Consider the following 23928-nt stretch of genomic DNA (forward strand, 5'->3'; position numbering starts at 1 on the left):
TAGATCCTCACAAAAGCCTATACACTAATGTTCATAGCACCATTTTTCATTATTGCTAACAACTAGAAGCCACCAAATGTCTTACGAAGAGAATGGATAAGCAAACTGGTTCATCTGTACAGTAGAATACTAGATTAAAAGGAACAAGCTATTGATTCATGCAACATAACGAATGAATTTTAAGTGAATTTTACTAAGCAAAAGAAGCAAGGTGCAAAAGGCTACATAGCGTATGATTCCATTTATATGACATTCTGGAATAGGCAAAACTTTAGGGTAGGAAAATAGATTAATGGTTCTCAACTGTTAGGTAAAAGAGGAAGTTGTTAAACTACAAACGGGATGCACAGGAGGACTTTAAGTGTGAAGCAACTTATGTGAGGGATGTCCTGTATGGTTCTTTATTTACTGACAGATGCTGTGCATTTTTCAGAGCCCTAGAGCTGTATATCACAAAGAGTAAATTTCAGCATGTGCAAACTAAACACACACACACATCAACCAGGATGTTGGAGATCCTAGAATAGAATGCAGTCTATGAGGAATCTAACTTTATTACAAATGTGTGGCATAACCACACTGAAGATGGTGGAAGAAAAAGGAGCCGACCTAAGTAATTTTGGAAAATGGCATTTTTGAGTGGAAATTGTAAACCTAAATATAAAGAGAGCAGAATATAAACACTGTGTTCTTTTTATGTGTGTGTGATATTTTTATTTATTAAGTTCTTAAATCAGCCCTGGAAGTTTCTGATTTTATATTTGTGTTAGTAGAGGTAAACAAAAAATGTGAATTGGACTCTCATTTCCTCAGAAAGTTCCTGGATAAGATTCCTTCTTTATATTGTCAACTACTGTCTTCTATTGGCTTTCTTTAATTTTTTAAATCAATTTTATGGATTTATTACACTCATTTCAAACACATAGTAAAATGAGTTTGACAACTGTGTGATATACACCCACGTTATCACAGTCAGGCTCAAGATTTAGGATATATTACCCCCACATTTTCCCATGACCCTTTGCATTCAACTGCCCTCCCCAAGCATCCCCTGATGGGCTTTCTGTACTTGGACTTTCACTTTGCCTATTCAAAAATAATGTAAGTGGAATCATACAATATGTGTTTTTTGAGTCTGATTTCTTTTATTAAACACTGTATTCTAATTGGTAAATGAGCTTTTCACAGGGGTAATGGTAAATAGTTCTTTCAATACATACGTAAGAACAGGTAAACAGTTCTTACGTATGCATTGGGGTTGAATAAATAAGTAAATTGATGTTGGACGGTAAGAGCCAGGTTTCTCGGTGGAGAAGGATATTAGATACACAAGAAAGGAAGACTGGAATGAACCCTGTGGTGCTGGATTAGAGTCAGTGATATCAGTCTGAATCCATCTTTGGATGGATGGATGGATACAGGAACTACTCTGTGTGTGTGTGTGTGTACATCGGTTAGTATACATGCATACATTATCTAGCTCTAGTCACTGACAGAGAAAAGAAACTGTGATGCTCTAGTAGTAACAAGTGTGACCCAGTGCCAGGGTGCCTGCGTGGCTCAGTTGGTTAAGTACCTGCCTTTGGCTCAGGCCATGATCCCAGGGTCCTAGGATCAAGGCCTGCATCAGGCTCCCTCCTTGGCTGAGAGCCTGCTTTTCCTTCTCCCTCTGCCCCTCCACACCTTGCTCATGCTCTCTCTCTCACTCTGGTCTTTCTCTCTCAAATAAATAAATAAAATCTTAAAAAAAACCCAAAAAACCCAGTATCCATAATTGTGGTTTATAAACACTCTAATGAAAGAAATTAGATGAGAGCTCTTTGGAGAAATGACTGATTCTAGGATTGGACAGGGAAAATACAAAATGAACCTGGAATGTCTTATAGTACTAGAAGGTAAGGCTGTCCAAATAAGAAAAGGACTGGAGGTGAGGAGTGCATATCAAAGGCACACAAGAGACATCATGTTTTAAATTACTATGGTATTGATGAATTCTAAAAAAATTTTAATATGCATTTCTTTGCTAATAATGTTAAACTTTTTTTTTTACTTTATTTTGACCATATTCTCTTTGTGATGCATTTGATCATGACTGTTTCTCATTTTTCTATAGGATTATTACTTTTCTAATTCGTTTGTTAGAGCTGTTTATATATAGTGTATTACACTTTTACCATATATCTTATACTCATATTTTTAGGTACTTCAGTGAATTTTTATTGCTATGCCAATTAATTGTTAACCATCAATTCCCTGAATTTATTAGATTGTCCCATAATGAGATGGCAAGGGCTATTAATGAATACTTACTGAAAACCATTACAGGGGCGCCTGGGTGGCTCAGTGAGTTAGGCTGCTGCCTTCGGCTCAGGTCATGATCCCAGGGTCCTGGGATCGAGCCCCGCATCGGGCTCTGTGCTCAGCGGGGAGCCTGCTTCCTCCCCTCTCTCTGCCTGCCTCTCTGCCTACTTGTCATCTCTCTCTGTCAAATAAATAAATAAATAATCTTTAAAAAAAAAAGAAAACCATTACAATGATAAAATCTACTTGTTCCAAATTCCTTTAGATTCTACTTCTATTGCAACTGAATATTCCCTGAAATTTGATGAATCTATGACAGAAGATGAAATAGAAGAAAAATCATTTCGATCTTTACTACCTTCTGAGAGTCATCGCAGGTTTAACATGGAAAAGAAGAGAGGCCATCATGATGACTCTGATGATGAAACCTCTCCAGAAAAGACAACACTGTCTTCTGCCAAGGTGCGCTTCAGTTTACCTGTGGAATTTACTTCATAAATAGCTGTGGATATGTTCTCTCAAAGATAGGACCATACATTTTGTACTTGAACTCAGGTGTCATCTACCAGAATGATTTTCCTAAGATTGCAATTTTATAGCTATACTAATTTTTGCTACAGAATCTGGCTTTGCTTTCCTTACAAAGAAGAACATAGACTTACTCCTTGGAGTAATTTAGAAGACCTTTGAGGATTAGAGCCAGTGTTATGTCTCTAGTGTTTCAATTGCTTCACTCTTATAACATTTTATTCCATTTTAAAAGTTTGTATCATCTTGCTAAATTGTTAGCCTTTTGAACAACAGGGACAGTTCTTATCCAACTATATACCCCTGGGACAGTACCTGGCTTATGTAGTTGTTTGTTAAAACTTCATTGGCTGAATAAATTAGCTGATGAGTGTTACTCCCTCTCATGTGCCTTTTTTGAAGCGAGTTCTCTGACATGGTCAGCTCTTTTTATATACATAGCTTATTTTTTATAAGTACATGCCTCTTTTAACAATATCAATTTTAAGTTCCAAAGGCTTAGGTAATGATAAACTTGAAATAAAATCTCCACTTTAGGAGCTGAGCATGCCATTCTCAGGAGGACAAGATAGTTTTTCTAAATTTACTATGGAGATGGTTCGACAGTATATGAAAGAAGAGGAAATGAGGGCTGCTCACCAGTCTTCACTCTTGCGTCTCCGTGAGAAGGCCTTGAAGGAGAAAACTAAGGCCGAATTAGCCTGGCTAGAGCATCAGAAAAAGTAAGTTGTTTCAGTGAACATAGTTTTCGCTTTCCAATGTCTTCTTCTATCCAAGGAGATGCTTTGTCTTTAAAGCTGTTTTTGTTTCTTCATTTAATTTAATTTGACCATTCCCGTTTCTTTCTTTTTTTTTTTCGCCAATCCAGTTTCTTTTTTTTTCTTTTTTATAATTTTTTATTTTTTATAAACATATATTTTTATCCCCAGGGGTACAGGTCTGTGAATCACCAGGTTTACACACTTCATAGCACTCACCAAAGCACATACCCTCCCCAATGTCCATAACCCCACCCCCTTCTCCCAAACCCCCTCCCCCCAGCAACCCTCAGTTTGTTTTGTGAGATTAAGAGTCACTTATGGTTTGTCTCCCTCCCAACCAATCCAGTTTCTTAACCTAGAAATATGGCAGTCTTTGAATCCTGTTGCTGTTCAGACCTCCTTCTCATAACATTCTCTTTGCATTTCTCTTTTATCACCTGACTCTCATATTACTATTTATACTTAATTCCTTTACCATGTTGTAAATTTAAAAGCAGTTGTATCTTCAAAGGGCACAGCCTAGAGTTTGCATATATTTTATGTGCAATAAAATATTTGATGGGGTAGGCTTTGCTGCATGTTTTCCATGTTTGAAAATGTTAAATTGTTTCAGACTTTTCAGTGGTAGAGAATTCTTGACATTATAATAGAAATTTAATCAACTCTTTGTCTCAATGTAAAATATTTGCAGACATCTACGAGACAAAGGAGAAGATGATAAAATGCCCCCACTTCGGAAGAAACAGCGTGGTTTGCTTTTAAGGTTGCAGCAAGAGAAGGTATGTTAGAAGAAAAACAGTCTTTAAGAGAATTTTTCCTAAGGCAAGTTAGATGGTGGAATCTATTATTTTGTCTGACTCGTTTTCTTATTATCACCTTAAGTGTGGTTTATGTGATATTTGCCACTGTCTTTGCCTATACCACAGTAGTTACAGAGATTGCTTTCTTGGTAGTCTGCTATATTTCTAATTTGTGTCACTACTAACTTAATACAGTGTAGAGTCAAACCTGCCTTCCTTTGTTAAATAGTGTGAAATGCACATTTAAAAAAGAAGTTACTTGTAAATGAGTCTCTTTGGATTAATTTTTTAGTCAGTTTTTTCCCAAATAGATTTTCAGGACATACTCATTACAAATTGATGAATATTTTGGCTGAGGGAACTCAAACATCTCAGGTTGGAATCTGGGAGAGGTAACATGGTTTAGTGGTTAAGAATTCAGGCTCCAGAATCAGATTGCCAGGGTTAAAATTCTAAATCTACCAATTATTATTTTCATAATCTTGGACAAGTTACCTGATTTCTCTGTGCCTCAGTTTCTCTCTAAACCGAGGATAATAATGATAACGTACTTTGTTGAATTTTTGGAAAGAATAGATTAGTTAATACATATAATAAATTTACAGGAGATTTTGGCACAGTGGTAAATGCTTTATGAATGTTAGCTATCATCTAAATTCTAGCTTTGTCACTTACAGCTGTGTAATATAATGGTCAAGTTTCAGTAACTCTCTGAGACTTAATTTCCTCACCTGTAGGAGTAAGATAATACTTCATATGGTGGTTATGAGGATTAAAATGAGGTAACGTGTAAAATGTTTTCATAGTGCCTACTAAGTACTAGTTTTCTAGTACTTAGAAGTACTTAGTACTTCTAGATTCTAGTTTTCTTTTCCTTTATTGATCTCATGCAAACTACTGATCCCTATGTTGGATGATCTGTGGGAATATAATCATTTAAGTTATAGATTGGATTATTGCTCAACTAGTTTTGTTTTGTTTTGTTTTGTTTTGTTTTAATATATGTTCACCCCAAGGAAACATCACTGATTGTATGAACTTTAAAAATTTGGAATTTTGGGGGCACCTGGGTGTTTCAGTTGGTCAAACATCTGACTCTTGATTTTGGCTCAGTTCATGATCTCAGGGTTGTAAGATCCAGCCCCGCATCTGGTTCCTCTCAACGTGCGGTGCGGAGTTTGCTTGTGATTCTCTCCCTTGACCTCTGCCCTTCCCTCTCCTCTCTCACTCTCTCAAAATAATTTTTAAAAAATAAAATAGAAATTTGGAATTTTTTCAAAGAAGTTATATCTTTTTAATCCAGGAAATTTGGTTTCAAAATAACTTAAAAATTTCTTAGTTAAAATAGGTAACTTTTTACATTACAATAGCTTTCTGTTTGTAGAGTAGAATAAAAACTAGATTTACCAGTATTTTCTCTCATCCTGTGTGTTTTTATTTTCACTTTCTTATTTATTTATTTATTTAAAGAGAGAGTGAGCAAAGAGGGGCTGGTGGGGGGATGGGCGTGGACAGAGGAGGCAGAATCTTAAACCGGCTCTGTGTCAGTTGTGGAGCCCAATATGGGGCTTGATCTCATGACCCTGATATCATGACCTGGGCCAAAATTAAGAGTCTCGTGGTAACCTCACTGAGCCACCCAGGCACCCCATGTTTTCACTTTTCTTGATAGTGTGCCTTGAAGAACAAACCTTTGGATTTTGATGAATCTAATATTTTACTGCATGACTGCTGATAGCACATTTAGATTTTGTTATTTTGAAAGTTTACTTGTTTTACCTTCATTTTTGAAAGATTTTTAAAAAAGATTTTATTTATGTATTGGAGAGATCACAAGTAGGCAGAGAGGCAGGCAGAGAGAGAGGGGAAGCAGGCTCCCCGCTGAGCAGAAAGCCCTATACAGGGCTCGATCCCAGGACGCTGAGATCATGACCTGACCTGAAGGCAGAGGCTTAACCAGCTAAGCAACCCAGGTGTCCCTTGAAAGATATTTTTCTTAGGCATAGAATTCTTTTCTTTCGGCATTTTAAAAGATATTTTCCATTGTCTACTAGTTTCCAGTGTGTTTATGGAGAGGTCAGTTGTCTTAATTTTTTTGAAGGCTGTTTTAAGATTTTTAAAAGTTTGTCGTAGATTTTTTTCAGATGTGCTTAGGTGTGATTTCTTTTCTACTCATACTGTTAGGATTTACTAAGCATCTTGAATTTGTTTGTTGTATTTAAGTTTTTGAAAACGATCTCTTCATGTGTTCTGCCTCACTCTCTGCTTTTCTTCAGAAACTTCAAGTAGAAATACGTTAGACCTTCTGACCATTTGCCATATTTCTCTACTGCTCTGTTTTGGTTTTATATCACTCTCTAGAAACAAACAAAACCCCCACATGCTCTCAATTTAGAGAGTTTCTGTTGATCTGTTTTCAAATTCATTAGTGGGTGTATTCTGCTCTGTCATGTGTCTTGTTAGTCATCCAGTTCTTAATGTGTTTTTTTGTTCTATAATATCTCTTTTCTTCTTCTTGATAGCTTTTTAAAAGATTTTATTTATTTTTAGAGAGCGTGAGAGTTGGGGGGAGGGGCAGAGGGAGATCTCTCTTTAGCAGACTGCACTGAGTGTGGAGCCCAATGCAGAGCTTGATCTCGGGATCTGACCTGAGCCGAAACCAAGTGTCTGCACAGTTAACTGACTGAGCCACCTAGGCACTCCATCTTTTTTATAGATTTTAATTCTCTGTTTACTTCAGTATTTCTGCTCTGGTGTTTTGTTTTGTTTTGTTTTTAGGATTTTAATTTATTTATTTGACAGAAAGAGATCACATGCAGGCAAGGAGGCAGGCAGAGAGAGAGGGGGAAGCAGGCTCCCTGCTGAGCAGAGAGTCTGATGTGGGACTTGATCCCAGGACCCTGAGATCGTGACCTGAGCCGAAGGCAGAGGCTTTACCCCACTGCCAGCCAAGTGCCCCTCTGTTTTTTCCCATATTTTTTGATCACATTATTCATAGTCATTTTAGCTTTCTTGTCTGTTAGCTAGATATTTGGACATCTGTGTGTTTGCTCCTATTTTCTCTCTGTATTTTCTGTATTCATATGATTCTTTTTCTTTGCATGCCTAATAGTTTTTATCTTCATTTTTTTAATTTAAATTCTAGTTAGTAGCATACAGTGCAGTATTGGTTTCAGGAGGAAAGTGATTCATCAAGACTTACGTATAATAATACCCAATGCTCAGCACAAGTGCCCTCCTTCATAGCTATCACCCATCTAGCCCGCCCCACCCACCTCCTTCCATCAGCCCTCAGTTTTGTTTTTTTTAAGATTTTTATTTACTTATTTTTATTTACTTATTTACTTATTAGGCAAAGAGGCAGGCAGAGAGAGAGAGAGGAGGAAGCAGGCTCCCTGCTGAGCAGAGAGCCAGATGTGGGGCTCGATCCCAGGACCCTGGGATCATGACCCGAGCTGAAGGCAGAGGCTTTAACCCACTGAGCCACCCGGGTGCCCCCAGCCCTCAGTTTGTTCTCTATTATTAAGAATCTCTTAAGAGTGGGCACCTGGGTGGTTCAGTGGGTTAAAACCCTGCCTTTGGCTCAGGTCATGATCCCAGGGTCTTGGGATTGAGCCCCACATCAGACTCTCTGCTGAGCATGGAGCCTGCTTCCCCCTCTCTCTCTCTGCCTGCCTCTCTACCTGTTTGTGATCTCTGTCAAATAAATAAATAAAATCTTAAAAAAAAAAAAACCAAAAGAATCTCTAAAGAGTAATTTTTTATTAAATGCTGGTTACTATATAAATAACTGCACAGGCTCTAGGTGATGTTATCTCCCCCCAGAGAGAACTTGTTTTTTCTTCTGCTGTGCAGTTAGAGTGCTCAGTGGTTCACTTAAATCCATTCAGGAACTAAGCTGGATTAGTATTGGGTTGCAGAGTTGGTAGGCCTCAGTCTCCTCCTGCTTCTCATCGACCCTAGGTTGTAATCTTCCAGGAATTTCAGTTGAAAGCCAGGTAAACCAGCATGAAAGACTGTGGGGATATCTCCTTTGCTGCTGAGAGGTTTCTGGTATGTAGCTCCTTAGCCTTCTTCTTCTTCTTTTTTTTTTTTTTTTTTTAAAGATTTTATTTATTTGTCAGAGAGAGAGGGAGAGAGAGCGAGCACAGGCAGACAGAATGGCAGGCAGAGACAGAGGAAGAAGCAGGCTCCCCACTGAGCAAGGAGCCCAATGCGGGACTCGATCCCAGGACGCCAGGATCATGACCTGAGCCGAAGGCAGCTGCTTAACCAACTGAGCCACCCAGGCGTCCCGGTCCTTAGCCTTCTGTCTGTGCTGCTTAAGAACAGGCAAATGGTTTGAGGGGAAGACTGAGTTGGAAGTTTTTTAAGTCTCCAGTTTTGTCACCTAAGGTCTGTGTACCTGTAGGAGTGGTGACTGGTGTAACCACTTTGGAGCAGTTTGACTGTATCTGGTCATGTTGACAACACATACAGTCTGTGAGTCCGCAGTTCTGTGTCTTTGTATATAGTTGAGAAGTCCTCACACATACGCAGGGGAAAATGGAAACAGCTTAATCCTTTCATTAAGAGAATAGATAAAACAAAGCATATTCCTACAAGCAAGTACAACACTGCAGGAAATGAATGCATTACATATCAGCACTGTTCAACAGAGATTTCTGAAATGATTAACGTTCTGTATTTTTGCTCTCCAATACAGTAGTGATGAGTCGCATATAGTTTTTGATACTTAAAACATGGCTAGTGCAACTGAGAAACTGAAATTTTAATTTATTTACTTTTAATTTATATGACTGTGGAGCTGTGACTATCGTATTGAATAGTTACAGCAGTAGATCTTTATCAAAAATCGTAATACTGGTGGGCGCCTGGATGGCTCTGTGGGTTAAGCCGCTGCCTTCGCCTCGGGTCATGATCTCAGGGTCCTGGGATCGAGTCCCACATCGGGCTTTCTGCTCAGCAGGGAGCCTGCTTCCTTCTCTCTCTCTCTGCCTGCCTCTCAGTGTACTTGTGATTTCTCTCTGTCAAATAAATAAAATCTTTAAAAAAAAAAATCGTAATACTGGTTTTTATAGAAAAGCAAGATGCAAAAGAATATGTACAGTATGATACCATTCTCATAAATTATTTTTAAAGATTTATTTCTTTATTTTAGAGAGAGAGAGTGAACAAGCATGTGAGCTGGGGAGGGGACAGGAGTAAGGATAGAGGGAGAGAGAGAGAGAGAGAATCCTCAAGGAGGCTCCCTGCTGAGCAGAGTCTGATGTGGGGCTCGATCCCAGGATAATGAGATCATGACCTGAGCCAAAATCAAGAGTTGGCCACCCTTGGGCGCCTGGGTGGCTCAGTGGGTTAAGCTGCTGTCTTTGGCTTAGGTCATGATCTCAGGGTCCTGGGATCGAGTCCCACATCGGGCTCTCTGCTCAGCAGGGGGACTGCTTCCCTTCCTCTCTATCTGCCTGCCTCTGTCTGCTTGTGTTCTCTGTCTGTCAAATAAATAAATAAAATCTTAAAAAAAAAAAAAAGAGTTGGCCATCCAACCAGCCAAGCCACCCAGATACCCCTGTAGTACTTCAGAATATTTTTTAAAATAAGTGTGCAAAAACCACTCTGATCTAACTATCTACCCCTGGGAAGTGACCCTGCAGAAATAAAAGCACCAGTGTGGAAGGATGTATTTACTAAGATATTTACTGCAGTTGTATCATAAGAATTATTTTGACTAGTAGTGAGATTCTGTAACCACTTTGGCCACATGTCTTTGCCCAGCTGTATCCAAAACAACAAAGAACATATTTGCCTATGTCGTATTCTTTTTTGTTTTTTTTTTGAAATAAATTTCACATAACATAAAATAACCATTTTAAAGTATAATCCATGTACACCCCTAACCGTTTTAAAGTGAACAGTTTGTATAACCTTAAAGCTTATTCTGAAAAGAAAAGCAAACATCTTTCCTCAAGAATCCCCGTAAAATAGTTTCTTTTCTAGGCTTGGATTGGGTGGATTTATACATTAATTTGGTTCAGAAACTCAGGCCCAAGCTAATAGCAGCTTTTCAAAATGTGCTTTGTGAAGCTCTGGGGTCACGAAGGTAAAAACTGTTTTCCTAATAGTGGGGTATGAATTTGCCCTTTTCATGTTTGACATTTGTACTAAGTGGTACAAAAACAATGGTTGGGGGGGCACCTGTGTGGCTCAGGGGGTTAAGTCTCTGCCTTCGGCTCAGGTCATGATCTCAGGTTCTGGGATCAAGTCCCACATCGGGCTCTGCTCAGCAGAGAGCCTGCTTTCCTCTCTCTCTGCCTGCATCTCTGCCTACTTGTGATCTCTGTCTGTCAAATGAATAAACAAAATTTAAAAAAAAAAAAAAAAATGGTGGGTAAAACTGCCAGTGCCTTAGTACAAATCAGGGCAGTGGTCCCAAACTATACTAGTAATCATCATATTTTTCAGTGCCACACACAGTGAAACAAACAAAAAGCACTAGTTTCACTGAAGAATGTCTTGATAAGTAGTAAAAATTACTAATTTTGCTGAGTGTTGACCTTTGAGTACTTTCATTGTGATACTCTGCAGGACATAGGAAGCCCACGAATAGGCACTTTCACCAGAAAACCAGAGGACCGTGATTAACTCAAGGAAAGGCCTTTGTGCAGTTGAGTTGCAAGCTGACCTAACCATTTTTTTCATGGAATATCATTTTTCCTTGAAAGAATTATTCAGAGACAAACTATTCAGATTCGTATATACTTGACAGTCATTTTCTCAAAAATGAACAAATTGTCCCTGTTACTTTATAGAAAACAGCTGTAACAGTATTTGTTGCCAGTGACAAAATTCAGACTTTCAAGTCAAAATTTTGGAAAATTTCTGTCCAACACCTAAAGCTAAAGAACTTTTTTTTTTGAGATCTCTGGTGATGTCAAAGAATGTGATTTTTTTTATACTGTATAATGAAATATGTCAACATCAGTGAACCGACACTTTCCAAATGGCTGATGCATGATGTTTCAAAAAATCAAGCCAGACAATAGATTTGCAAAAATCTAAATACTAATTCTTTTGGAAGATAGTTATTTTCTTTAAAAGCATACAATGCCATTGTATTCTCATGAGAGAGTGAACAAAGGCAAATAGTGTCTTAGTATTATAAAGATTATTTGACTCTGAGAAACCCCTGAAAGGACCTTGGGAATCCTATAGTGTCCAGGGTCCACTCTTCAAGAACTGCTGCTCTAGAGAAAATCATACATGTGCGGAGACCAAAACTATAAGGTTGTTCATTGTAGCATTGTTTGGAATAATGAATGACAACTTTATCCACACATAGGGGTAATGGATACATGAAATGTTATATGCCTCTAATGTGCAACAGTTAGATGTAAGTCAACACAGAGAGGTATCAAAAACAATGTCCAGTAAATAAGGCAAGGTTGAAAATATATGTGTGTGATATTATTTATAAAATACTAAAAACATATGAACCAAACAATGTGTTTTTTGCAGGTTAAGTACAAATAACTGTAGAGGAATTTTAAAAGAATGTGCTGGAAGGATATATACCATGGTAGTGATTACCTCTGAGGATATGAGATTCCATATTGGTTTTATCTGTAATGTTTTATTTCTTCACAAAATAAAAACTAGAATAAAATATGACAGAGTATTAACAATTGTTGTACTAGTATGAGATTTTAGAAATTAGGTACTTTTGTGCACTTCTCTGCATTTTCAAATAGTTTATAAAAATATAAAACATGACTAAAATATAAGTCGCTAATTTTTACTGTCTTTATTAAGCTTACATTATTGATAGGAACACAGATTAAAATAAATTTATGGAAAAAGAGGACAGTCTCTTAAATTTTAACAATTATTAACTGTGAAGTATATCATCTTTTGCTTAATAAGTGACAGAAAACTTAGCTATACCCTGTGTGGAGAGACTTTGGTGCAGTATAGTCTTAAATGTTTCTGGTGGAGACCGTTCTTTTTTTAAAGCAATCTTTAAGTGATTTTAAGGGCCATAATAGGGTTTATCCTCTTTGATTTGTTCATCTAACCAGTAATAATTGTTACATTAACTACTTGTTATGCAACTGTTAAATAAGTGTGAAGACCAAGTAGCACTATGGAAAAATGTGAAAAATATGAAGTATCTTAAGTTTAAAAAGGGGATAGAAAATTATCAGTCTGTTGTAATTATAATTATTTAAATTAAGGGATCATGTTAAATTATTTTAACATGTTCAGAATTTTTTGATACTATTTTACTTCGAATACTTTATGGTTTGTTTGTTTGTTTGTTTTGATGTATGTGATGATTGGGCTTTCTTAAAATGCTACCGTGGAACTTGTATCCTCCAAATCTCAGCCACTCTCCTAATTCTTTAAACCTTAGGCAGAAATTAAACGTCTTCAAGAAGCCAATAAGGCAGCTCGGAAGGAAAGACAACTGATTCTGAAACAGCAGGAGGAGATAGAGAGGATCCGACAGACCACCATAAAGTTACAGGAGAAGTTAAAGTCGGCAGGAGAGAATAAATTGGTAAATTACACAAAATCACTATTCGTTTTCTGCCTCATGTTGCTTGCTAATGCCTAATTCTGCCTCACTTTCTCATCTGATGGATATGTTCATCCCAGGACTGTGATAGTTGATAGGTGAACTAGAATAAAGTTCTATGTATGTGCCTTTATGTATAGTGAGAGCTTTTATTTTTTTTCCCACAGAATATTCAAGTTTTGAAAGGGACACATGGTTCATATAATAGTTGAAAAAGTGTTTTCCGTTTATAAACTCATTTGGGACAGAGAGCCTTGTTCTTGCTTGTCAATCCAGATATATTCCTGATAATTAATGAGAGGGACTGTTTTTGCTTTTGATATTTAATTTTAGCCATACAGTATTAATATAATGATATAAGAGTCAAAGGAGGTATTCAGATAAAAGCAAAATTTGGATCTATTCTGAGATACTGTGAAGTGTCAGTGTAGTGTTAGAGAACCCACACTGGATAGTTGTATAGTTAAATAAATCTTGGCATTTTCTGCCTTGATTTTTAAAATACAACTTAAATTTTGAAACAATCTCAAATTTATAGAAAATTTCCAACACTGTACAAAGAACTCTATCTTCTGAGTTGAGAGTGTGACAGTTTTCCAGTTGTCACAATAATGTGCTTTTATCAGAAGGTAAGTTCACAATCACATATTGCATTTAGTTCTCGTATCTCTCTAGTCTCCTTCAGTCTGGAAAAGTTACTTGACTCTCATGATCTTGATACTTTGGAAGATTGGATGCCAGCTATTTTGTAGAATGTTTGTCAACTTGGATTTGTATGATATTTCCTCATCATTAAGTTCAGATTGTGCATTTTAGCTGGAATATCACGGGCGTGATACTATATTCTCACTGCATTCAATCAGGTGGTGCCCTATTTTGATTTATCCCATTACTGATGATGTAAATAATAATTTTTTTTTATTCTTTGTAAATAATAATTACTTTGCATGAGTTATTTTGGGACTACATATGTAAGTTTCTATTCTTCATTAAACTTACTCTTATTTATGTTAGTATGGACTCATAGATTCCTGTTTTATTTAGTGTTAAATCTGTTACTATCATTTTTTTGGTGCTCGCTTTGTCCCAAGTCAGACCATTAGGAGCCTTTTCAAGTTTTTGTGTGCTTTTGACATGTCTCCGTCAGTCTTTGAGGCATTTCCATGTTTTCTGCAAAAAGACATTTCAGGATCATCTTGTACCTTCCCTGCCGCAGACTTGGAATCAGCTGTTCTGTAAGGAGAAAAGTTATTCAGAAACCAAGATCAGGTGCTAAGCACGCTCATTACTCTTAGGGTTTTGGTCCTTCTAAGAGCAACAAATGTAGACAATATATATGTTTATGTAGATGTAATAAAAAATTCATTTTGCATTACGTTTATTTCTATATGTACATATACGTACAGTATATAATATTATGAGTTCATACCCATTCTTCCAGTTCCAATCCAGCACCATAAGTTCCATTCTCGTTTTCTCTTTTTTTTTTTATTAAGTTCAATTAGCAAACATATAGTACATTATTAGTTTTTTATGTAGTGTTCAGTGATTCGCTAGTTGTGTATAACACCCAGTGCTCATCAGATCATGTGCCCTCCTTAATACCTGTTCCCCAGTTACCCCATCCCCCCACCCCCTCGTTTTCTCTTTTTTGAAACTTCCTTCTCTGATAGACAACTGGTTACCATCTCGCTTAATATAGATAATGATTTGATCATTCTTCTGTGTAACCCATCTCCCATAACCACTGCCACCCCTTTCCTCATATGGATATCCTCACCGCCCCTGGTTTCTGATTCCCAAGTCAAGCTATTCCGCCATCTCCTTTCCCTTTTTCAGTACTCTCCTTACCCTTTCTGTACTCTCTGGGAACGCCACCTCACTCTGTTTGGACTTGGGACATGCCATATAGAACCACTCCCCTGCGGACATCCTCATTGTTCCCCTTGAATAAGAACCCTCCTGTACTAGATGCCCTTTTCATCTCATTCCAGTGGGAACACACCACTTTTGGTCCCCTTGTCCACCTCTGCCTTTGCCTGGACCCCTCCCTTGCTCTGTTCCATCTAATGCCTTTAGGATTGAATCATTTAGGAGGCAGAAAGGGAAGGAGAAGACCTCTGCTATTGTATTGTTCACAAAATAAAAATGGTCATGATTGTCCCTACTCATCTTCCTGAAAAGTTATGAGACTAAATGACTATTTGTGGGAAAGACAAGTGTTAATGTTAAGCAGTAACATTAAGCATTTAATGTTATTTTTTGCTCATGAGAAACAATGTGGCAATTAAACCAATAGTTCTGAATGTTTTCATTATAAACCTTTTAACTTGAGAAAATACTACTTTCCCCATTAGAATTGGGAAGAAAAAAGATCCATCCCTCAATATTATTTAAATAAGTTTATGTGTTCCCTTCATTCTTGTATCTGTACGTGTGTGTGTGTGTGTATGGTGTTTATATTCCTTTTGAGTGGTTCAATTTAAAAGATATTAGGATAGTCAAATACTAGATTGCTAGTAGCAGAAGATTTTTTTAAATTTTTTTTCAGTCTTTTAAACAAATTATACTTTGAGGGGACATCTGGGTGGCTCAGTCAGTAAAGTGTCTGCCTTTGGCTTGGGTGGTGATCCTGGCATCCTGGGATCAAGCCCTGAGTCAGGTTCCCTGCTCAGCAGGGGGTCTGCTTCTCCCGTTCCCTTTGCTCCCCGCCCCCTGCATATGTTCTCTCTCTCTCAAATAAATAAAATAAAAAAAGAAATGATAACTTTGGGGTTATATATAAATATATGTAATCTATATTTAACAAAATCTGTATTTTAGCCATTTTTAAATGTGTGATATAATTTTATCTTTTAAGTAATTACTTAATTGCAGCTGTTTTACAAATATGGTCTTGAGGATAAACTTAATTTTGAAACAACAATGTTTAAAGTTATTTTGAGATCTTAAATTCCAGTAAAATTATAAAATTTTGCCCTCTTTTATTTGCAGGACTCTCATAGTGATGATGATACAAAGGATAATAAGGCAACCAGTCCTGGCCCAACCGACTTGGAGACCCGTAGTCCTTCCCCCATTTCAATTTCCAGCAGTGAAACTAGCAGCATTATGCAGAAATTGAAAAAAATGAGAAGCCGCATGGATGAAAAGTAATTTTTTTAATAAATATCTACTGTTCATGTTGAAAATGATAGCAACAAATATTTTTAATGTACTTCATTAGATTAGACTGATACAATGTAATATTTTATGAATTCCGTAGCATTTTAGCAGAATTGTTAAATCAACTTGGAAGTCATTTAACTATAGATCTTACTATAAAACAAATTTTCTTGTTTTTAATACAGTCAGGTTTCTTACTTTAAAAACCAACATAGTAATGGCACATATACCCAAGACAATGTTTCCATCTTTCTTTTATTAAAAGCTAAAGTAAGTGTAAAATTCATACCTTCTCTGAAATCTGAGAATATGTCTACTGACTTGGGGAAACAATTAATGGTATATCCTGAGATATCATCTTGTGGCTCTCTGACCACTCTCAATCTGAGGTGAAATAGAAATTTTAATTTATAAGTAGGTGTGGATTGCTCATTTGAAACCAGAAAAACTGAAATTCTTCTAGGATGTTAAATGATTTGGCAGCCAACCATTCTTCTAAAACATTTCTAAGTATTATTTTTTTAGAGGCTCCTTTAAAGAAAGCTACTTCTACTTAAATGTAGCTCAGTTTTATGTCAATGTTGACCATATAAAGTTACATTTATGTGAAAGTTTACTCTTCTGAGTATACATTTTATTAAATATGCTTGTGAAGTATCTGCTCGTGAATCCTATCCTTGACTTTATAACCATTACCTTCTTTAAATATGAAAGACCCATTAAAAAAATGGGGGGGTATGTGCTATGGTGAGTGCTGTGAAATGTGTAAGCCTGATGAGTCACAGACCTGTACGTCTGGGGCAAATGATACATTATATGTTAATGAAAAAATTTTTTAAATTAAAAAAATTTTTTGAAGATTTTATTTATTTGACAGAGAGACACAGCAAGAGAGGGAAAATAAGCAGGGGAGTGGGAGTGGGAAAAAGCAGGTTTTCTGCTGAACGGGGAGCTGGATGCGGGCTCGATCTCAGGACGCTGGGATCATGACCGCAGCTGAAGGCAGATGCTTAATGACTGAGCCATCCAGGCGCCCCTAGAAAGAAAACCATTAAAACTTTTTGTTGACTGCTATTTTATTTTGTTAACGGTTTGAACCCCAGTTGTAGCTTGATATCCTTTGTCACACATTACCATGTTTAATAATGCTCTCTATTTATGTGACATTAACCTATGGTTTAATTAGTTTCTGAACAGTCAAGCAGTTGTAAATCAGGCCTTACTTACTATAGGTACAGTGTTATACATTGGCCCTTCATTGCTTAGTTAAATTGCATTTCATGACTTTAAAATACCTAAATTGGTTATGAAAATAAGTTTTAAAGAATAAATACAAATTTTTAAAATAAATATAAGGGGGCAAAACCAAATATTTATAAACATGTAAATAATGCCTTTTGGATGATTTCATGGGATAAACTAAATAAGGCTTTTTCATATAGGAATTTATTGAAATGTAGACTAAAGATGCTTTCTTCCTTTCCTGATAAAATTTCCCATAGTCTGTATAGGCATACTGTTTTGCTTCATGGATGTTTGAATTCAGAATAATCTCTTGTGAATTTTTATAACTGACTTGACATTTTATATATGCCTCCAAATGTCTTTGAATGGTAAATATTGGAGGAAAGACCACTTCAAGGGTAATTTCTTTGTTGATCCCTTGCTCATCAAGTAAGGTCTTCATTGCTGGTCTTTATGATAATCTGGTAATTTTAATCACATTTGTAGAAGAAACTGCCAATCTTAAATCTGTTTATGAGATGAGTCAGTTTATGTGGTGCTTATTTCAGATTTGGTTAAAGCTTTAAAAGTTCTAAATAACAAATTGACTTACATTTATTGATTTTGTTCCAACTTTTATTAATTATTTTCTCAGAATCTGAAACATTAAACACATGGGATTTTTGTATTATTGTTCTGCCTTCCTTTGTCAGCTACTACAGGAACCATTTGAGCAATTTATCAAAGAAATGGCCTTTGAAGTATTCAGTCACTTGATTTGTTGTTTGAAGCAATGCAGTTGTGTCTGTGGCTTGGGATGGGGTGGGGACAGCAGTGGCAAAGGAATTATTTTTAATGTTTTATGATGGTGCTGAAATTTGAGGATAAACTGGAGTATTTTTCAAAATTAGCGATGCACTATAGAGTATTGTTACTTGATACTTTTTAATGTCTAGAACAAAACATTGTGAAAACTGGTTTTTAAATACTGTTCAGATCACCAAAACTTTACAATTAGATTTCCTCCAATTATATTGGAATGTCAGTAAATAAATGTCAGTCAATAGAGTGAGTTAATTTTATAGTCGTTTGCTACAGTAGACACTTAAAAACAAAATCATTTGAACCTTTGATAGTAGACACTATTATTTGTTGTGTAGATTTGCAAAAGCAGTCTTCCAAGAGATTACTACTTTATTGATAGAAAACGCCTGTCAGAAAGCAGTCCTCCCTCAGGAAGGTTTGCTAACTTTTGGGAAGAACTTTTTCATTGTATGTTATTGCTTATTGTTAACCCTCTGAACTCTAATTCTGTGACAAATATTTTTCTGAAACTATCAAACTTTTCTTGGCTACAGTGAAAGATTTCCTTTTTTAATGTTTCATTGAAATAGCGATGCCTTTGTTAAAGTTTGTATTTCTGATATGTGGCTTTTCCTGACCTTTTTATTGGTCTGACATATATAAATAATTTCCATTTCTCATTGTAGTGAAAAGCAAAAGAAATTGAAGTTTTGGGGTGCCTGGGTGGCTCAGTCATTAAGCGTCTGCCTTTGGCTCAGGTTGTGATCCGGGGGTCCTGGGATCAAGCCCCCGCATCAGGCTCCCTGCTAAGTAGGAAGCCTGCTTCTCCCACTCCCACTCCCCCTGCTTGTGGTCCCTCTCTCGCTGTGTCTCAGTCAAATAAATAAATAAAATCTTTAAAAGAAAAGAAGTTTAAGTTGTGAAAAAGATTAGTCATAATTAATATATATTTGCAAAAGCCATAGACTGAATAGCCCTATCTTTTTGGTACTGTTGAGAAATGAAATCTGAATTTTGTTTATTATGGTGAGGGGCATTATTTACAATATAAGTGCATTTTTTATAATCCTGAAACATGTATTCATGAACAAAACACTGTGCAATTGACTTTTTCTGTTAATTTGCCAGTTCTGTTTCAAGAAAATATTTTACTGAGCAAATGAAACACAGAAAGGGTGGGGTTATCTTCAAGGGTTAAAATAGGACACAGTGCATTTTCTCTTTTATTGAATAGCAGCTGTTCTTCCATATTATTTATGAAATATATACTTATTCTTAGTAATTATTTACTGGGAAATGTGTGAATGTATTAGGTTCTAAGAGATATGAAGGTGAATCAAACATAAACCTTACTCTTAAAAAGCATATGCTCTAAGTGGAAAAAAGAGAAAATATCAATCCTGTAGAGAAGTATATATAAATCAATTGCTAAGGAAGTTCAGAAGAGGAAGAAATTTTTACTGAAAAGAATATTTCGAGTCAGTTTTCAATGGATGAGTGTTCTGAGTTAAATATACTTTTGAATTAGTAAGTACTTTATAGCATAAGAAGAAGCAAAAAAAAAAAAAAATCCCACACACATAAGTTATATTTTGGTTTGATCATTGCAGACCAAGTTAGCATGGAAAAATGAAGTCACAAAACTTCTCACACTTTCATTTTAAATATTTTATTTACTTAAAATTTAAATATTTAAAAATATTCCCATTTAACTTAGAAACCACTAAATGAGCAGATTAATTTATTTGGTTTTAAATAATCATAAAGTTAAACAGATACTGTATGACATAGCTCTGTCTAACAGTATTTGTGGTATTGTCTGGTCAGTATTAAAATCTTCATTAATTTGAGTTTAAAAAGTTAAGGATTTGCAGAGGAACACTTTTGATGTTCCACTAAAGAAGACATTTTCGTTAGAATTTTAAAAAATGTAGGGGCACCTGGGTGGCTCAGTTGGTTAAGCCTCTGCCTTCGGCTCAGGGCGTGATCTCAGGGTCGTGGGATCGAGCCCCGCAGCAGGCTCTCTGTGCAGCAGGGAGCCTGCTTCTCCCTCTCTCTGCCTGCCTCTCTGCTTACTTGTGATCTCTCTCTCTGTCAAATAAATAAATTTTTAAAAAATGTACTAAATACTGTTGCCTTAAATTAAAATTTGCCTGTTTTTTTTTGGGGGGGGGGGTTGTTTTGTTTTGTTTTAGTAGGCTCCATGCCTAGTATGGAGCCCAAAATGGGGCTTGAACTGGTGACCCTGAGCTCAAGACCTACTGGAGATCCAAGAATTGGATGCTTAATGACTGAGCCATCCAGGCACTCCTGCCTTAAATTAGAACTATAATTTCTTAGAAGGTTCTAGTCTAAGTGTGGTAGCTGAATAAACCCTAATAGCCTGATAATGATTTTTATTTTCTTTAGTTCCTGGGTTAAGATTTTGTTTAAATATATTCAAATTATTATGTATTTTAAATATAAGCAAATTATTATTAGACAATTTTAAGTAATAGAATAAATTTTGTTTTGGAAAAATTGCGAGACGACATCTTTTTAAAAGAATTATTTATTTTTGACAAAGAGTGCCTGCATGTGTGTGCAGACATGCGAGTAGAGGGAGGGGCAGAGGGAAAGAATCTCAAGAAGACTCACTCCTGAGCGTGGAGCCCAAAATGGATCTCAATCTCATGTCCCTGAGATAAAACTGTTTCATTTTTATTTATCATAATAATAGATTTAATTTTTGGTCCAGAAAGAATTTTAAAATGATTTAAAGTGTTAGGTTTTTCTTTTGTTTAATGTCTTTCAGAGGCAAATTATTTTACACCTCAAAATTTCATTTAAAATTTACATCATAATTTTGCTCCTTCAAATGATAGCATGGTTTTTTATAATAATGTTGGAACACAATCTACAATTATACTAACTCAATGGGAAAAAAAATTTCTCATTTATGTCACATGGTCTAGCATTGTTTTGAAGAACTTAAAAAAAAGCGTGAGGAGCTACTTGAATGGAGAAAGAAAGCATTATAAACTGTTGGACCTAAAAGAGCTCTTAGAGAAGTCATCTAGTGTACTCCCTTGGTTTCACAGGAAGAAATTGAGGCCATGGAGATAAGTAACTTGCCTCAGGTAATACACACAACCAGAACTAGGGTCCGGCTCTCTGGACATCAGCCAGCCAAAGTTGAAGTTGAGTTAAGTTAGCATATTGGCTTTCAACCTCATAGTTGTTTGTTTGTTTGTTTAATTAACATATAACATTATTGTTTCAGGGGTACAAGACTGTTATAAACTCATAGTTTTGTTTTGTTTTGTTTTTAAACTACAGTGATGACTTAATAGGATCTGTTCAAATTGGAAAAGTGTTGAGTAACTGACTACTGGGCTTGAATAGTTGCACAGCTCAAGTTTAGAGTATGAAAGTGTGACTTTAAAAGAGAACCAGGGTTGGCTGGGTGGCTCTGTCAGTTAAGCGTCTGACTCTTGGTTTTGGCTCACGTCATGCTCTCAGGATGGTGAGATTGAGCCCTGCATTGGACCCTGTGCTAAGCAGAGTCTGCTTGTCCCTCCTCCCTATGCTCCTTCCCCTGCGCACGCGGGCTCTCACTCTCTCTTTCTCTCTTAGAGATTTTTAAAAAGAAAACTAATTACTCATGAATTTCTTAAGATTAAACATTGTAAGAACACAGTGATTTACATACTAGATTAAATCTATTATGCCTACTCCTACCCCAGTCCAGTGTTCTGTTACCATTAGAAGAAACACTGTTAGCAGTGTTTTCTCTTAGGAGGCATTTATTTCTCTATCATTCACCAATTTTATTTCTGTGGCATCTTGAAGGATTGTTAACTCCAATGTGAAGTACTGCTGCTTTTATTTCAACTTTATTTTATTTAGCTTTTAAAGGACACTATTTCTAGAATACACATAAATAAGGAAGGTATGTTTCTGGGAAGAAATTTTAACTTAAGTTGAACTTTTCTTATACTATTTCTTAACCTATTTTCTTTCCTTTTTCTGTTAGCTATTTTTTGTTGTTGTTCATTTCTAACTTAGCTTTTGAATATGCTTAATCCTTACAAGTGAAAAATAAATGCTCAGTACTTGTTCTGGTAGAGAAAATTATTAGTCTCTATATTGGGCTGGATAAATTTAAATTGTAATTCTTTTTTTTACAGTTTTTTCACATGTTCCAATACTATTCTACTTTTTGTACTAGGTCATGCATGCATTTAGCAGTTCTATACTTAAGAGGGTGGGTGATATTTGAATATTATGAATAGATTTTTTGGACCTTTTGCCAAGTACCTTTGTTTTTGTGTAATATTTTGATAATTAGCATCAAAATAAGTTTGTTATACAGTCATAAAGAATGGCAAGGAAGATTGCAGTGTCTTACTAAAATTTGGCAAAACTGTTTTTCCTTGAACTTCAGTGCTTAAAATCAAGGCAATCCAAATAAGAATGTGTATGTATGTGTGAGTGTGTGTATATAAGTAAATGAAGGGGAGGTGAAATATTCAGTTGTATATGGGGAAACAGACGTTGAAATACTCTATGTATCTAAAGATACATGTTTAGGCAAGATTGTACCAACTTTTTAAAATCCAAATGAATAAATGGATTTATACCTAGATTTTCTCACTTCTTTGACATAATGATATTCCTTGCCCTTCCAAGGCAAAAAATGTTGCCTTGATCTACAGGTTATTGTTGTGTGCATGTGAACAGGAGCGTGCTCTGTCAAAGAGAACTAACCTTTCAAACTATTAGTAGACTTATTTATCCTCTCAAATATATATATACTTATATATATAAATAAATGATCGACTTACTATTTAAGAAGAAGAGAATTTTCTACTTATAACTTTTAGCATGTGAAATTTTCTTCTTTTAACCTTATGCTTGAGCTGTCCATAGCATGATTTTTTTTTAACCAGGAGTATTTATTATGACTAGCTTAGTTTATTCTTAATTATGCATTCTAATATTTTATAGACTGGATATTGTATTTCAATCTTATTAAAGTGGGCCTTTGTAAATATAAAGCAAGATACCTTTGGTAGGTCCTACGGGCAGTAAATTTCATGCTGTAGAGGTGAACAAGGTGTTTTTAACTCTAAATTTATTTTCTAAATTATTATTTTCAAGCTAGATCATGATGGTAAAGGCTAGGTAAAGCAAACATAGTGCTTTTTATTTAACTTAAGACTTAAAATATATGACCAGGTGTGGATATAGAAATCATTTGCTCAGGATGATATACATGTATAGAATTGCGGATGTACTAGGTTCACAGCCGTAATTGTTGTAGTCTATGTTAGAGCTTATGGGAAAGCTTATTTAGCTCCATACTGTACTTCTCATAACTTTACTCACATACAAGCAAATCTGCCTGAAACTATAGATGATGGTTAAGCAACATCTGAGAAGAAAGGCATGTTTATTCAGAAATCGTCGGTAAGATCTATAGTCATACATGTTTTATATGTCACGTAGAACATAACACTCGCTTTAACTGAGTAGCATATAATGTTATTCAGGAAGCGTATTAAAAGTTCTCCACTCAGCCCTTTTGCTTTCCCTTTCTCATTCTTTCTGCCTCTTGATCTCTTGGTTTTAAAATCTTCCTCCTTATTTTGTAGACACTGCTCTCCTGTTCACTACTTCTTCTCTGTCTTTACGTCTCATCACTGGGCCTCTCTCAGTGTCTGTTTTCCCAACCTTCATCCCAAATTCCAGCTGTATATCTACAACCAGTTGGTCAGGTAACTGCACC

General features: G+C 36.0%; 1 protein-coding gene across 7 annotated transcripts in view; it reads left to right on the forward strand.

Annotated features, from left to right (window-relative positions):
• Positions 1 to 23928, forward strand: part of CEP350 (centrosomal protein 350) — a 154695-nt gene that overhangs the window by 86596 nt on the left and 44171 nt on the right. For 6 of the 7 annotated variants that reach the window (XM_059146956.1, XM_059146961.1, XM_059146958.1 and 3 more), the window contains 6 exons: positions 2567 to 2763; positions 3367 to 3551; positions 4282 to 4369; positions 12801 to 12947; positions 15960 to 16117; positions 23795 to 23917. In XM_059146956.1, the coding sequence (XP_059002939.1) occupies positions 2567 to 2763; positions 3367 to 3551; positions 4282 to 4369; positions 12801 to 12947; positions 15960 to 16117; positions 23795 to 23917 (898 nt within the window). The remainder of the gene's footprint in view (positions 1 to 2566; positions 2764 to 3366; positions 3552 to 4281; positions 4370 to 12800; positions 12948 to 15959; positions 16118 to 23794; positions 23918 to 23928) is intronic. The other variant, XM_059146962.1, reaches the window with a different exon arrangement.

The sequence above is a fragment of the Mustela lutreola genome, chromosome 14 (genome assembly GCF_030435805.1).
Source record: "Mustela lutreola isolate mMusLut2 chromosome 14, mMusLut2.pri, whole genome shotgun sequence".
NCBI lineage: Eukaryota > Metazoa > Chordata > Mammalia > Carnivora > Mustelidae > Mustela > Mustela lutreola.